The 14,408-nt window shown below is 40.9% G+C and overlaps 1 protein-coding gene across 4 annotated transcripts in view; it reads left to right on the forward strand.

Moving 5' to 3' along the window:
* Nucleotides 1-14,408, forward strand: part of LOC149305990 (WW domain-containing oxidoreductase) — a 415,139-nt gene that overhangs the window by 176,017 nt on the left and 224,714 nt on the right. Inside the window, exon 9 of one of the 4 annotated variants that reach the window (XM_089476741.1) lies at nucleotides 8,965-9,049. The exons of the other annotated variants lie outside the window; for them this stretch is intronic. Coding sequence (XP_089332867.1) covers nucleotides 8,965-8,985 — 21 coding nt within the window. The 3' untranslated portion in view covers nucleotides 8,986-9,049. Of the gene's footprint in view, nucleotides 1-8,964; nucleotides 9,050-14,408 lie in introns of those variants that run through there. 4 annotated transcript variants of the gene reach the window in all.

Raw genomic sequence — 14,408 nt, forward strand, 5'->3', positions numbered from 1 at the left:
GATGTGGATTTATGCTCTGTACATTTTCTTTCCTGCTAGCAAGCATGAGATTTTGCTAGAGATCATGGCCCAGTACAATCTTCTCCAGTCTTTTCCATTTTTTGCCAGATGTTTCCACTGCCCGCTACTCCCTTTCCAAGGTCAGCTTCTCCCAAAAGAAAGAAGAGGGACAGGCAGGGCTAGCTAGCTGTTGGACCTTTTGTGACGTACAACCGAACACTCAAGAGAAGCCTTGCTGTATTTGGTGCTAGGATTAGGGGAATACCCAAATATCCATTTGAGGTAGCTCCAGATCAGAAGATGTAACTTATATGGGGCAACTGTAGTCTTCTTGATGGTACTAGATTCTAGGTCCCAGCAGCCCTTGACCAGTGCTCAGAAATGATGAGCGTCAGAGACTAGGAGCATCTGAAGGGACACAAAGGCTGCATTTACAATGTAGAAGCAATTCAACTTGATACCACTTTAAGCCCCATCCTATGAAATCCTCAGATCTGTAGTTTTGCAAGGTCCTTGGTCTTCTCTGCCAGAGAGTGTTGGTGCCTCCCACAACTACAAATCCCAGTATCCTGTAGGATGGAACAATGGTGGTTAAAGTGGTGTCAAACTGCATTATTTCTGCAGTGTAGATAACCCCTGATCTCTCATTTTGGCCTCCCTGGTCCACTTCGCACACTAATGGTGTGTTCTTTGGGACAATATAGCTTAGATGTCGAGGGGTCTGGATTGGTAAAACCTCTTGATTTTAGCCCAAGAGAAGATGTAAAGTGATATGGCACCAGTGTTATCCAGGATATGCCTCCCCTGGGCACGAAGCTCACCCATTTTTAACAATAGTGGATGAGGCACTAAAATGACCTAGGATTGACAGCATCATTCTGAAAGTATATGTGATTATGGAAGAATCAGTCAATGTTGCTGCCGATTGGGATATATTGATACCTGGTACTTATTGGTGGTCTCCCATCCAATCTGACCTTGCTTAGATGATGAGTTCTTCTTTTCTTCTGGTGGGACTATGCGGGAACATTTGGACATGCCTGTGGACATTTTCCCTTACAGTGGTTTCATGTTAGGTTGCAACCCAGGCAAACTGGCTCTAATTCATACTTAAGATTAGCCACAGTTCTTCATTCGGTTAATTGAAAATCAAAGCAAAAACTTCCCTTTAGGCAACAGTGAAGATGGAGAGCAGAGCACTTGACTCGAAAGCTCATTCTCAGTTTTAACTGTAATTTAATATTAGAGCTAAATGACATTCTGTAAGAGCATTTTATCCAGGTTTTTCACAGGCATAAAATGACATATCTTTAGTTTCCATTTCAGTTTATGTTTATTAGTAATGTCAATATCTGAGTAGTTTGTACTTGCATGGGAAGATGATTGCTGCAGTTTTCTCCCAATTTTGTGCAGTTCTCTTTTGCACATCTGGAAGTACTTTGGAAAAATGTTTAGTGCACAAATACATTTTTGGTGTAATAATTTTAGGTTTTTTAATGCAATAATATTTTCTGGGCAAAATCCCTAGTTTCAAGATGTGGGTTTGTTTGTTTATTTGTTTTGAGCAAATTCTTCCCAGTTTTCCTGAATGTGAGGAAATCCATATTTTTTCAAGGAAATGAATAATGGTGAGCCTTCTTTTCACCATAAATGTTTACTTGCATAGGAGAAGAATTCGGTGTGCTTTGTTTCTGATCAAACACGAACATGCAACTCTGTGGTTATTGAGAATACTTTGCTAAATAAGCACCATTATTACTCTCTGTGTATAGTTTCATGTGGATTTGATATGTTGCCGTCAGTTACTAAACAGAAGCCGTGACACTGAACGACAAACTCTTTGCATCCCAAAGGACATGCTTTGTAGTGTTCACTCCTCTTGTCCTTTGGAGACACTATTTTTAAGCCTTGGAATCAATAGACCCATTATGCTTCCTAAAAATAAAGCAGGATCTAGAGTCATCAGAAGAAACTTGTGTGCTCAGTGCAATTGCTTCGTCTTGAGGAGTAAACAATTGATGAGGCTGGCTTTTCAGAGAGGCAGGAAAGGGGAAGTGCAGGAGCCAGCAGCCTGGTGTGTAGGTGTGTTTGTGTGCTTTCGGGTCTCTTGCTGACTTATGCTGAGCCCATGAATTCCATAGGGCTTTCTTGGGGTGCATTTACACTATAGAAATAATGCAGTGTGATACCACTTTAAGTGCCGTAGCTCCATCCTATGGAATCCTGAGATTTCTAGCTTTACAAGTTCTTTGTCAAAGTGTGCAGGTGCCTCACAGATCTACCAATCCCAAGATTCTGTAGGATGGAGCCATGTCAGTTAAAGTGGCTCCAAACTGCATTATTTCTACACTGGTAGATGAACCCTCAGACAAGGTAATACTCAGAGGTGGTTTGCCATTGCCTTCCTCTGAAATATAGCCTACAGCATTTGGTATTCTTTGTCATCCCCCTATCCAGGTACTAACCAGCCCTGTCCCTGCTTAGCTTCCAAGATCAGATGGAATGTGGTGTATCTTCAAACCCTTTACTAGGGCAACTGAGCCTTCATTTTTTCTGGGAGAGATTATGTTTCCGCAAGGGTGGGAAGGGGTTTGTGGTGTCACTCCTTTTTTTGTTTTGTTTTCTTTGTGCTTAGCTCTGCACTCTCACATCTCTGACACTCCTCATTGCCAACCTGAGCCTGAGCAGATGGGGAGGATAGCACCAGTTGAACTCTAGCTGTCCTGCCTCCAGTGCTCACTTGGGTTAGTCCCTGGCTTGGTGTAGGGATGGGCGAGTGTTCACACACAAATCCAGGTCCCTAAACTGACCCATGAGCTAGGACCACTCCTTACCTTTCTGGCGGGTGATCCATCTGAAAAGCTCCCAGTCACACCATCTGATGTAGAAACAGGGCACCTGGCAATAGACAGGATGACCGGGGGGTCTTTTCATATAAGTTGCATACTGGCAAGTCTGAACAGCTTGGTTTTGCCATGGAGTTTCTTAGATACTCCATTGCAAAGCCAATGCAATTTTATCCCAGGGTAAGACACTGACTCTATTGATTGCAAGATCAACAGGTTGGCAGTTCGAGGCCCAGGTGCCACGTGATGGAGTGAGCTCCCATCCCTAGTCCCAGCTTCTGACAACCTACCAGTTCGAAAGCATGCAAATACAAGTCAATAAATAGGTATCACTTCATTGGGAAGGTAAACAGAGTTCTGTGCAATCATACTGGCCATACCAGCCACACGCATTGGCTAAAGAATCTATGTTAAATTGGAGAGATGTGACAGTTTAGCCCATTTTCCATCAAAATGATACTTATAACTTCTAGGAACCATGACTGATAGCAAGGGGGACTTTGACTGTTGCCGCACTGCAGAATTAGTGCAGTTGGACACCGTTTTAACTGTCATGACTTCATGCTGTAGAATCCTGAGATTTGTTGTTTCTTGTGGCACCAGATCTAACAGAGAAGGCTAAATATCTCACAAAACTACTCATGCCCGTATCCCATAGCATTGAGATATGGCAGCTAAAGTGGTGTCACAAAACTTTAATTCTGCAGTGTAGATGCAGCCATTATCTCAGAGACAATATCTTTTCGATTTTATTTTTTTTCCTTTTGGAGAAAAAGAAAAGGAGAGAAAGTAACCGAGTTGTGAACAATGGTGTGCTAATGAAACAACACCACTGCTGAGCACTTGACTCTGAGTAAGCATCCTCCTCCTGTGGACTGGATAATGCTGAGCCCTGCTGACTCCTCCTCAATGACAGTGTTAATTGCCATTGACTGTAATAGAATATGAATAGACCCGCCACTTGACACCAACTTAATGGTTCTGACTTTTCAGTGGCTGAGAGTGTTAAGGCTAGAGGGGAAGTAGGGTCAGAGAAGAGATAAGAGCCCTTGTGATTCTATTGAAAAAGATTAAAGCTTTTGTGGCTTTGAAGTGGCACTTGTGAGGTTTGCCATTTGTATGAAGTCATGTTAAAATAGGAAGCAACGAGAGTGTTTTGCAATTGCGGAGGCCCCATTAAAGCACTTTCTCCGTGACATTCCCTTCATATTGTTCAGGTCAATGGCAGAACAAGAAACAACAGTTGGCGAGCTCACATCTCTGAGATGTGAAGAGGAGATAATCACACAGTCCTTATGAATTGCTCCGGGGGCCACATGACCCTGAACCAAATCTTTACATATCCACTACATGAAATGGGGGAGAGTACTGTGCATTTCCTATGGATGGGGGAAATGGAGTAATCATGCTGACTTTTCCAAGGAGCCCTGGAAAGCTGTTGCTGAGTTGAGGCTGCCAGTTGAGAGTATCTCTTCATAAGAACGTAAGAAATCTCCTTGTTATGGATCAGACCTCAGTAGCCAGCCACATTCTTCTGGTAGGCAGAGCATGAAAACAACACTCCCTGCATGTTTGTCTCTGGCATCCCATATTAGCAGATACTGTGTATTTGAAGAGAGATGCCTCATATAGTACAAACATACCTAGTTGTTCTTTTTGTGTGCCTTCAAGTTGTTTCCAACTTATGGCAACCCTAAGCAAGCTTTAACTAATAGGTGTGTGAGAAAGAAAGGAAAGCAGTTGTGAGCAATGCATGAGCTTCATGCTCACCCTGACCCCCTCCTCCTGAAACTAAGGCCTGTTACAGACTGCCAACATAAAGCTGCTTCGGGTCTCTTTGGAGGTATGCTATTTAAATGATGCATGGGTCCTAAGAGTCCGGAGGTCGCGCCAAAGCCACACTCCATTCCTAAGCACTGGAGTGCAGCTTTGGTGCAGCTTCCGGATTCTTAGGATGCATACATCATTTAAACAGCATACCTCCAAAGAGACCCGAAGCAGCTTTATGTTGGCAGTCTGTAACAGGCCTAAGTCACCAAAATTAAGCAGCAGCAGCCCAGGAACAGCCTGTGAACTCAATATGGGCCTCTTCTTCATTGCTGCCCAAATTGGGTTGCAGGGAGAGGAGTTGGACTCCAGAACCTGCCATTGTTCTTACTCTTAATGAAAACACAACTGACCAACACGCTTGTACAAAGTGTGGGATGAGTCCTTCCTGAATCTTCGTTCACGAAGCAAAGCCAGAGAGAGAGAGAGAGAGAGAGAACTGAGGTTGGCATTAAGACAAATGGATCTGTCCTTTATCAAGCCAGGCTCTTGGTCTCTCTAGCCCTAGAATCTGTTTTGTTTGCTGTTGGGCAAGACAGCATGCTGGAAATTGGACAAGAAGTAGGTAGGCAAATGCAAATAGATAAGTTGACCTCTGTTAAACATTTGTTGCTTGTGGCTATTCTAAGTCCCCATCTAGCAAAAGCACTTAATTTGTTGGACTGGATGGAGAACAAGGGGCTATACGACAAAACTGTGTGTTGTGTGTGTATGTGTGTGTGTGTGTGTGTGTGTGTCCTTTTGTAATCCATCATACCCTTTTGTTGAAAATTGTCATCTTTCTGTTTGGCTGGACAGCAGGTTTTTTCATACTGTATATAGCTCTGAAAGCAGCAACAAAGAGGTGGAACATGCCACCTTTATCTTGTATCTTCAGGGAATGAAATATAATGAGTGCCAGCTAGTGACAGACATAAAGTTTTGGCATCTTTTCATCCTGAGATTGCTTTGAATTGTGTCTTGTGTAATTTATACCAGTTGGAAACATTTCCAGGCTATCTGTGTGAGCTTTACTCATTACGCTTTCTCAACATCATGACAAACTTGGAAGATCTTTGCTTTATGGCATACTAAAATTCCATAGGAAGTGGGTGCAGCTTCTTTTCCTCTTGCTTTACATTTTCATGGAAAGAAAGAGTGCTGAGGATCCTGTGGACAGCTAAAAGGAGAAACAAATGGATGCTAGAGCAGATCATGCTGGAAATCTCTGTGGAAGCCAGGATGACAAAACTGAGGCTGTCGTACTTCAGACACATCATGAGAAGGCATGAATCATTAGGGGAAAAATAATGCTAGGAAAGATGGAGAGAAGCAGAAAGAGAGGAAAGCCACATGCCAGATGGAAGGACTCTATTAAAGAGATCATGAATATGAGTTTACAGAAACTAAACAGAGCAGTGGAGGACAGGGAATCTTGGAGATATCTTATCCAAAGGTTCGCCATGGGTCAAAATCAACTTGAAGGTAGTTAACAACAACAAAAATAACCAAAGAGAATTGTGTGCATATGCGCAGGGACTATGTCGGTGAAGAGAAGACAAACAAGGACATGCATTTGAAGTGCTGCATTTGTAGTTTCCGGACCATCAATATCCTTTCCTCTTTCATTAATAAACTGGCAACCCAAGGAAGAAAGCTGTAAAAGGGTTTTCTTTTCCCTTTCATTATTATTATTATGTTTTTACCCTGAGCTCTACTTAATCAACAGCCATCTTGATCAAACAGAGGGAAAAATGTAAATCAGGTTCATTAATTCTGTTGGCAGTAAACAGGAAGAAGGAGAAGGCTGAACGTGAAACAGCATGGCTATTCAGCCCCAAATTTGGAGTGGGAATGCCTATGGAGAATCTGGGTAGTTAAATGACCCTTCCGATTGTGAGTGACTAGAGGAACACAGGGGTTTATGTATGGATTAGCACAGTGATAGCCCCTGAGTAGCAAAAGACGATGACTAATTGCCTGACAGAGTAGCACTCCGTTCAACTTGGTCACTGAAATTAATTTCTGTTTTCGGGACTGGCAGAAAGCAGCTGCGGAATTTCAGCTCAATACTCAAATTAACTGGGAGTCTAAATTATTCCTTTGCACACGCGGTATTAAAGAAGCAGGTTACCAAATTGATCTAGATTTTTATAGAGTGAAGGCCAGGTTTATTCCCTCTCTTTCATCAAGCTGTCTTGCCTCTTGAAATTGGGGAGGAAAGTCTGGGTGCAGAGTGGACTATTTGCAACTGGTTCAACTCTGCCAGGCAATGAACACCTGGACCTTACCTTTAAGACCAGGAAGAGAAAAGAGAGATGTGTTACAATGGAAATGGTTTGACATCCCAGTTAGCTAGTCCCACCCAACAAAGCACCTGCCGATCAGTTTTCCTATTGATTATTTCCAATCCTATCCTATTATTACCATGCGTGGGAATAAAAGTAGTCAGCATTTTCATTTTGTTATTGTTACATCATGTGAAAAATTACATTGCAAAAATAGATGACCAACACCACAGTACTAGCTCATAGGTTATACTCATGAACATTTTTTTTTTAATGTGGAGTCTAAAAACATCTTAAAATCCAAAACAGAGAAAGCACATATTGTTTTTCTTTGGGGAAAACAAGTGAAGTATAGCTAGGGACAGCCGTCTTTTTCCTAAACCCCATCACTAATTCCTATGCATTAAGCACCTAGGCAAAGGCACTGAACATTTCCAAACTGGAACAAGAGAAATAAACAATGTAGAACAGTGATGGCAAATGTTTTAGAGACTGAGTGTCCAAACTGCAACCCAAAACTCACTTATTTATCACAAAGTGCCATCTCCCTCTGACTTTCTAGTCACAAACTCTGGCACACTCTGTGCTGAAGTGATGGTGTGTGCGCCCACAGAGAGGGCTCTGAGTGCCACTTCTGGCACTCGTGCCATAGGTTCGCCACCACTGATGTAGAAGCTCCACTGAATTAGAGTCACCCTTGAGGAATATGCCCGCTTTAGGGCATCATCGGCATATGACGTATAACTGCCATGCCACCGGAGCGCCTTGAAGCTGCCCACATCTGGGCAGCCACCTGGCTTCTGGCGGCTTCAAGGCATCATCGTGACATGCAGTGTCTAAATGCCATGCACGACTGGTGCCCAGAAGCGGGCGTATTTGGGTTGTCTGTTCCAGCCCTTTCTCTGTTTTCATTGTAAACTATACAAGATGTCCAAAAATTATATTTACAATTTCAGTTTGACATAGAATTGAAATATAAGGATAATTTTCAGACATTCTGTACTTTGAAGCCCTCCTGACCTCTGAAATTCCAAATTTGTCCCAGGAAATGTAATGCACATAGCAGATTGTGGACAAAATTTAAAAGCCCTTTTATCACGCTTCACCAAATTGTCCCCTTCCAAAGCCACCACCGCCACCATCATCATCAAATCCAGCTGTGGCTCTTTCAGTAAAGCATAGCCTTGCTTGAATAGGACAGTAACCCTGGTCATGCATTCATCTATAAATTAGAGCTATGTAGACAGTATGAATTTTTTTTTCTTTAGAAAAATCTGTTCCTCTCCATATTTCAGGAACTTCTGTATCATATAAATTTAGTGATCAAGCAAATTGAACAAGTAATTAGATGCACGATTTCTCTTTTTCTCCCCCCAGAAATTTGGAAGTTTAAATAGGCTCTATGGATCTCTGCCATGCGAGACTCTCATCTGAAAAAAAATTCCTGCCCAAACACTTCCCTCCTGATAGGAAGTAAACATTAAAAATAATCTTTAATCCTTTTGTCTGGTCTATTACCATTAACAATTGATGCCCTTTAATTTTGTGGGATCTTAACTACAAAATGGAATGGCTAAGTAGTGATAATTGGGTTTGGAATTACATAGTCATTTATATCTACTGAAATGCAAGAGGCTGGAAGGGTGACATTAATTATTTAACATTTCCTGGCTGTGGTTCCCATTATAGAATTTACTGATTATGTTCCGTTGCAAACAATTATCACCAAATGACAATAAACAAATTGTTGACGCGATGGCTTATTTATAAATGCGGACATTATTTAGACAGTGTTGACTCAATTTGCATTTAGATATTTGGTTTTGGATGAAACAGTTGTGCCATCCGATTATTTTCAAGTCCTCTGCAATTCTTGTTTCTGTTGATCTCTGGCCCTCCATTACAGTTTCGGATTTGTGACTTCATTGAAGCAACAGTTTAAAAAAAGGTAATATTCCTTCAATGTAAACTTATTTTTACTCTTTGCCTTGCTTCTTATTATATTTCCCTGTTCCTTTTGATAGGTTGGGGAACATATGGATTAATGGATCAAGTGTGGGCAGCTTTTGAAAGTCCAAAGGGGCTTTTCCATCACAGCTTCTCCCAGTAAAACTGGTAATATTGTTATCATCATATTGGAAGTGATTTAGGAATACTTCTAGGCTGCTGAGAATAGCCAAACTATTATTTGAAGATGAGGTAAATGTATAGATATATGATATACCTTTATTGTGTTTGCTGCAACACACTCTCATGTTGTTTGTCCACATCTATCCGAGTTTTCATCTGTGAAAGGTTGGAGGGTGTATCATTCATCTGGTTTATAATCCATCTTCTTTATAAGAGTCCTGAGTAGCTGATGTACAAAAAACATAAGTATATGTCACAAATTACATGTCACACATATTTAAAATAGTAAAAAAAACTGACATCACAAATTGAGATGTCGGCTAAAATACAATAAAAGCAATACAGACAAGCATTTGTAAAAGGCATATCAAACACTGGCTTATTGCCTGAAAGCTTGTACAAACAGAAGTACTTTAAATTGACAAACGGAAGTCCAGGATGTCCTCGGCAGATATCGCAGATTGTTTAACAGATTGTTAAAAGATTGTTATTGTTAGAAGAGTCTGAAGCCTTCATTGAGTTGTAAACCTAAAGCAGATTAATGGACCATAGAGATATCTGTCTTTAAAGAATTACGGTAAGCAGATTTTGCAAGGTTGAAGTTAACTTGTGCTGGTATTAGTGCTTAGCAGTTTTAAATTGCCAGAATCCTAATTGCCATAGATATGTTCATCACTGCATGTATTTGTGTATGTATATACAGTCGGCCCTTCTTATACATAGATTTCTTATACATGGATTCAAGCATCTACGGTTTGAAAATGTTCAAAAAAGTATAAATTTCAAATATCAAACTTTGATTTTCCATTTTTTATAAGGGACACCATTTTGCTATGTCATTATATTTAATGGGACATGAGCATCCATGGATTTTGTTATCCACGGGGGATCTTGGAACCAAACCTCAGCGTATAACAAGGGTCCACTGTATTGGATTATTGAGTCCCTTTATCAGGAGGAAGGCAGGATATTAATAAAATGTAATAATAATGATGATGATGATAATAATAATAATAATAATAATAATAATAGCAATGGCCATCCTCATCCTGATTTACAAAAAATGAAGACTCGAGTAACTTTATTATGAATACTCATAAATAGCAGACCTGCTATTTATTATTTTCTTCCATCCATGGTGCTTTTTTGGCTTAAAACAAACTACAGCTGTCAGCAAAAATGGAGGAAAAAAGATAGCCTGAAACAATGCTCTGAAAACTACTTATTATCTGTAGTTATATGTCTACTCTGATATCTTTATGCATAAGCAGATTTTTGTTTTCTTTTGTCTAAGTAAAATCTTTTCCATTTTAAAAAGTTTTTGTTTTTTCCTCTCAAATTGGATCCTGGATGCGGTAACAGAGGTGGGAAGTAGTAGGATGAAATGTAAGCTGATCCCTACTAGGTAAAGTTGTCCAATTACGCACAATGTCAAAAGTTTGCAACATTTGAATTTCTGCAAGACGCTCCTAATTTCAGCCATAATGATTTATCCTTTAGGAGACTCCATTGCAAAACTTCACTTTTAATTTTAGAATACGCATCAGTCTGCATTGAAGAGCAGCCTTGGGCAACTGTGCAAGTATAGGGAGGAATCCCATTATCCCCTTTGAAAAGAAGGAGGGGAGTAGAAATTTCTTTTATCTCTCCTTCTTCCCAGATCCTCCCTGTTGACAAACAGAGAGGATCTTCACCTGTCAAATATCCCTTTTCAATACATAGAAAGCAGCATTATCCATCTCCTTAGAAGGTGAGATGCACAAAGAGCTAATGCATAATGGGACCCTTTATTTCTTTGCTTGTTGTGATACAAAAAAAACCCCTAACAACAACAAAAATACACATGCAAGCCATAATGGCAATCATTATGTGAGCATTATATGTGGGCAAAGTACAATGCACAGGCATAGATGCTGAGATGTTGGTAGCTTGGAACAGACACCTGCCTCCAAATTCAAAACCCTGTGCCCAGGTGGCAGATCAGAGAGAGTTGTTTTGGGAATCACAACTCAAATTCTTAAATGGCTTGGAGGAAGGAACAGTTTAAGTTGAGGAGAGAGTTATACTCATTATCCTTTTTGAGAAAGACTTGGTATGTGCCATTGGTTTCTATCCACTGTGACCATTCTTCCTCTTCTCACTTGGAGAAGTATGGAGGACAGTGGAAGCCAGAAATCAGCATTTCTCCAAACCCAAGTCAGAATTCAGGTTGAGTTGGGTGTCACCTGCAGAAAAGCAGTTGTCTTGCAGGCAAAAAAAGCCCATAGTGGCTGAGCAGCGCAGAGAAGGAAACTATGGGCTGTCTGTGATCGGACCAAAAGCAATAGCTAGGAAATCTGTCAAAGATGATGGAGAGCTAGAGACCGGGGACAAGAAAGAGAAGACAAGCAGCAGGAAGAGTCAAGAAGGAGAGAAGGTTCTGTTTTAGGGATGGCTAGATGGAGAAGGAGCGGTACCTGTTGTTTTAACAATGTCTTAAAATTAATCATTTCATTCATTCACATCTGAGCATTCTGTGCAATGCCATTGGAACCTTGATTTTAAGAACCAAAGAACAGCTTGCCCCAATAAGGAAGGATACACAAACAAAAAACAGAACTGGGCTGGAGAGTTCTGGGATTTGTAGTCCAACTTGTGTAGCATACGCTGAGCTGTGGACAAACAGATCAAATTCAGCATTCTGTTTCTAAACCAAAGGATTGGGAAGCCACTAGCAAAGCGCAAAAGCAAACACTCCCTATTTTTTTTTAATACCCTATAAACAGGGATTTAGAGGAACATTATTATATGGCATAAAATGCTTGTTTGGGGTTATTTAAAGCAGCCATGTTTATTTACCTGTCATTCCGAAACTTAGCTTTAACCATCATTTTGTTCTTAAGGATCTAGGGTCCAAAGAACGACGTGACCATTTCCACATAGCGAAGTAGGCTTTGGAAAGTGATGGACACATTAAAATACTGTGCGATATGGCTGAGAAGTCGGCTGTTCTGAAGAAAGAATTCTTATTGTGAATATACTGTATATAATGAGCGGCGTTCCCTACAGTCAGACAAAACTAGACAATCACATCAGAAAGGAAACCATTACCTTTTAATGCGTAAGTCTAGAAATGTTAGTCAAAAAAATGACCCCAAAACCCAAGTTGACTTATCCAGGGGTCAATGTAAGTACTGTACTTTAACTCTTATTTAAAAAGGAACCATCCTCAGGCGAAAGGCAAGAGCGCAATCTGTCCTGGAAGCACTGACCCACTTCTGTTTTCTCATCCATCCAGTCTTTTAGTGTGAACATAAACAGTTGTGTCTGCTGGGATTCTGTAAATTCTTTGGCATTGTTTCCCTTTGCTTTATCCTTTAGATCCTTTGCTACATACCCCTAAGTTTTACCCTTGACTTATCCATGCGTCATATCAAAATCCATAATTTTGGCCCCCAAACCTGTCCTCAACTTATACATGAGATCAACTTATAGTCGAATATATATGGCATATGCTCCTGGGGGCATGCTTAAAGTGTTTTTTTGGATCCTGCCCAAGGTGTCCACCAGGAATTGCATAGGATATCTTTCCTTTATGATCACTGTCTATGTGAGAAATTCTCTTTGCATGCTCCTTGCTCAATAAATTGCATTGTTATTTTGGTAATATGCAGAATATGCACTTATTCCATTTGTTCGGGCTATTTGCTCTGCTGGAAATTAAAGCAAACAACAAGGCTATGAAGTATGATGGTAGTAATACACATATTTTCTAATGATAATTGAGGAAGTTACCAGAAACGTGAACATCTGTGTAAATAACTGAACCTAAATAAATTAGTTTTTTTTTAAATGGAACTCACTGAACATGAATAGTCACTTAAAGTGTAACTGGAATTGACTGTGTCATGTATCAGCCTAACAGCTAGAGCCTCGGTTCAATACAATGAACTTGGGGAAGGTTTTCTTAATGAAAGAACTGACATTTTCCGTGCAGTTGCTGCATTCATCAGATTGCAATAGTGTTCATTACACTACAAAGGACTGCCAATGTGAATTGTTAGGATCATCTGTTAGGTAAGCCTGATGGGGACAGGAGATAAGTGAAGGCATGAGCGGTTTTGGCTTCTTAACAAGCATATTCAGAAGGTATGTTGCTTTGATGACCTTTCACCAATGCATTAGAATCTCTGCTCTGGGCAGTGATTGAAGCTGCAGGACTGCACTCTGGTTTGGCGTGCATTAAATTGTGCTAGAAATTTAATAATCTCTTGCCTGCACACTAACTGTATATTATGTAAGGCCATGATATTTAATTTGGTTTTGTTTAAATAACGGTGGATGATATTGGGAAGGAGCACACTCCACCTTTCAATTAGGGCTAATTAGGCTGTTAAAACTGCCCTGTTTTGTGGCACTAATTTGGAAAGGTGCCGCATATCGAGGGTTGATTTCTTCAGAGAGAAGACGAGGCCTGAGCCGTTGGGAAATGGGAAATAAACCAGGCATGCTGATTGGCAAGGTCAGAAGCAGGAGGGCCCAAGGCTGAGTAAGGCGCAGGTACATTAACTCAGTGGGGACTTGCACAGATTTTGTCCCTTGCTTACCTAATAAGAGCAGTTTGCCAGCTAGAGAGATGAGTTAACGGAAATAGATTTGAGGAGTAAATATGGGTAAAAATGTGCATTTGATTCTTGGAACAGTTTGGCCAGGATGCCAACCTGTATGCTGAAAATAGCATACACAGAACAAACTCAGACCCGAAACAGATGGGCAGATGGGGGTGGCTTCTTGCTGCTCTGGGAGCATGACGTTTAGACAATGCTTGCCCAAAGTACCCGGATGTCACCTCAGGGCCGCCTAAGGTGGCCCAAAATCAAATAAAAAGGAGTAGATCTTTTCCTCTCCTTTCCACAGTCCATTTGGGATTGCAGCAAGAGGCACACTTGGGGCCGCCACATGTGTTCGCTGCAACCCAGGGGCAATTGGGTTGGGAGCAGCTTCTGGCTGCTCCTTCCTGCCCATCTGTTTTGCCCCTTAGACTCAAAAGCAGAAGGCTTGAAGATTGAAAGAAGGAACATTAATAATCTAAGATATGAAGATGACACAATACAATGGGCACTCGGTATCCACTTGGGATGGTTTTCCCCCCATTCCCCGTGGATACCAAAATCTGGATGCTCAAGTCTCATTATATACAATGGGGTATTAAAATGGTATCCCTTGTATAAAATGGCAAAATCAAGGTTTGCTGATTGGAATTTATGTACTTTAAAAATATTTTCAAGCCATGGATGATTGAACCTCAAGGGATCTTCGAGGGACGCCTTTCTCTAGGTCCCATCACAGTCACAGACTC

This window comes from Sceloporus occidentalis, unplaced genomic scaffold (assembly GCF_023333645.1).
Source record: "Sceloporus occidentalis isolate IW3139 unplaced genomic scaffold, rSceOcc1.0.p SCAF_10, whole genome shotgun sequence".
In the NCBI taxonomy this organism is placed as follows: domain Eukaryota; kingdom Metazoa; phylum Chordata; class Lepidosauria; order Squamata; family Phrynosomatidae; genus Sceloporus; species Sceloporus occidentalis.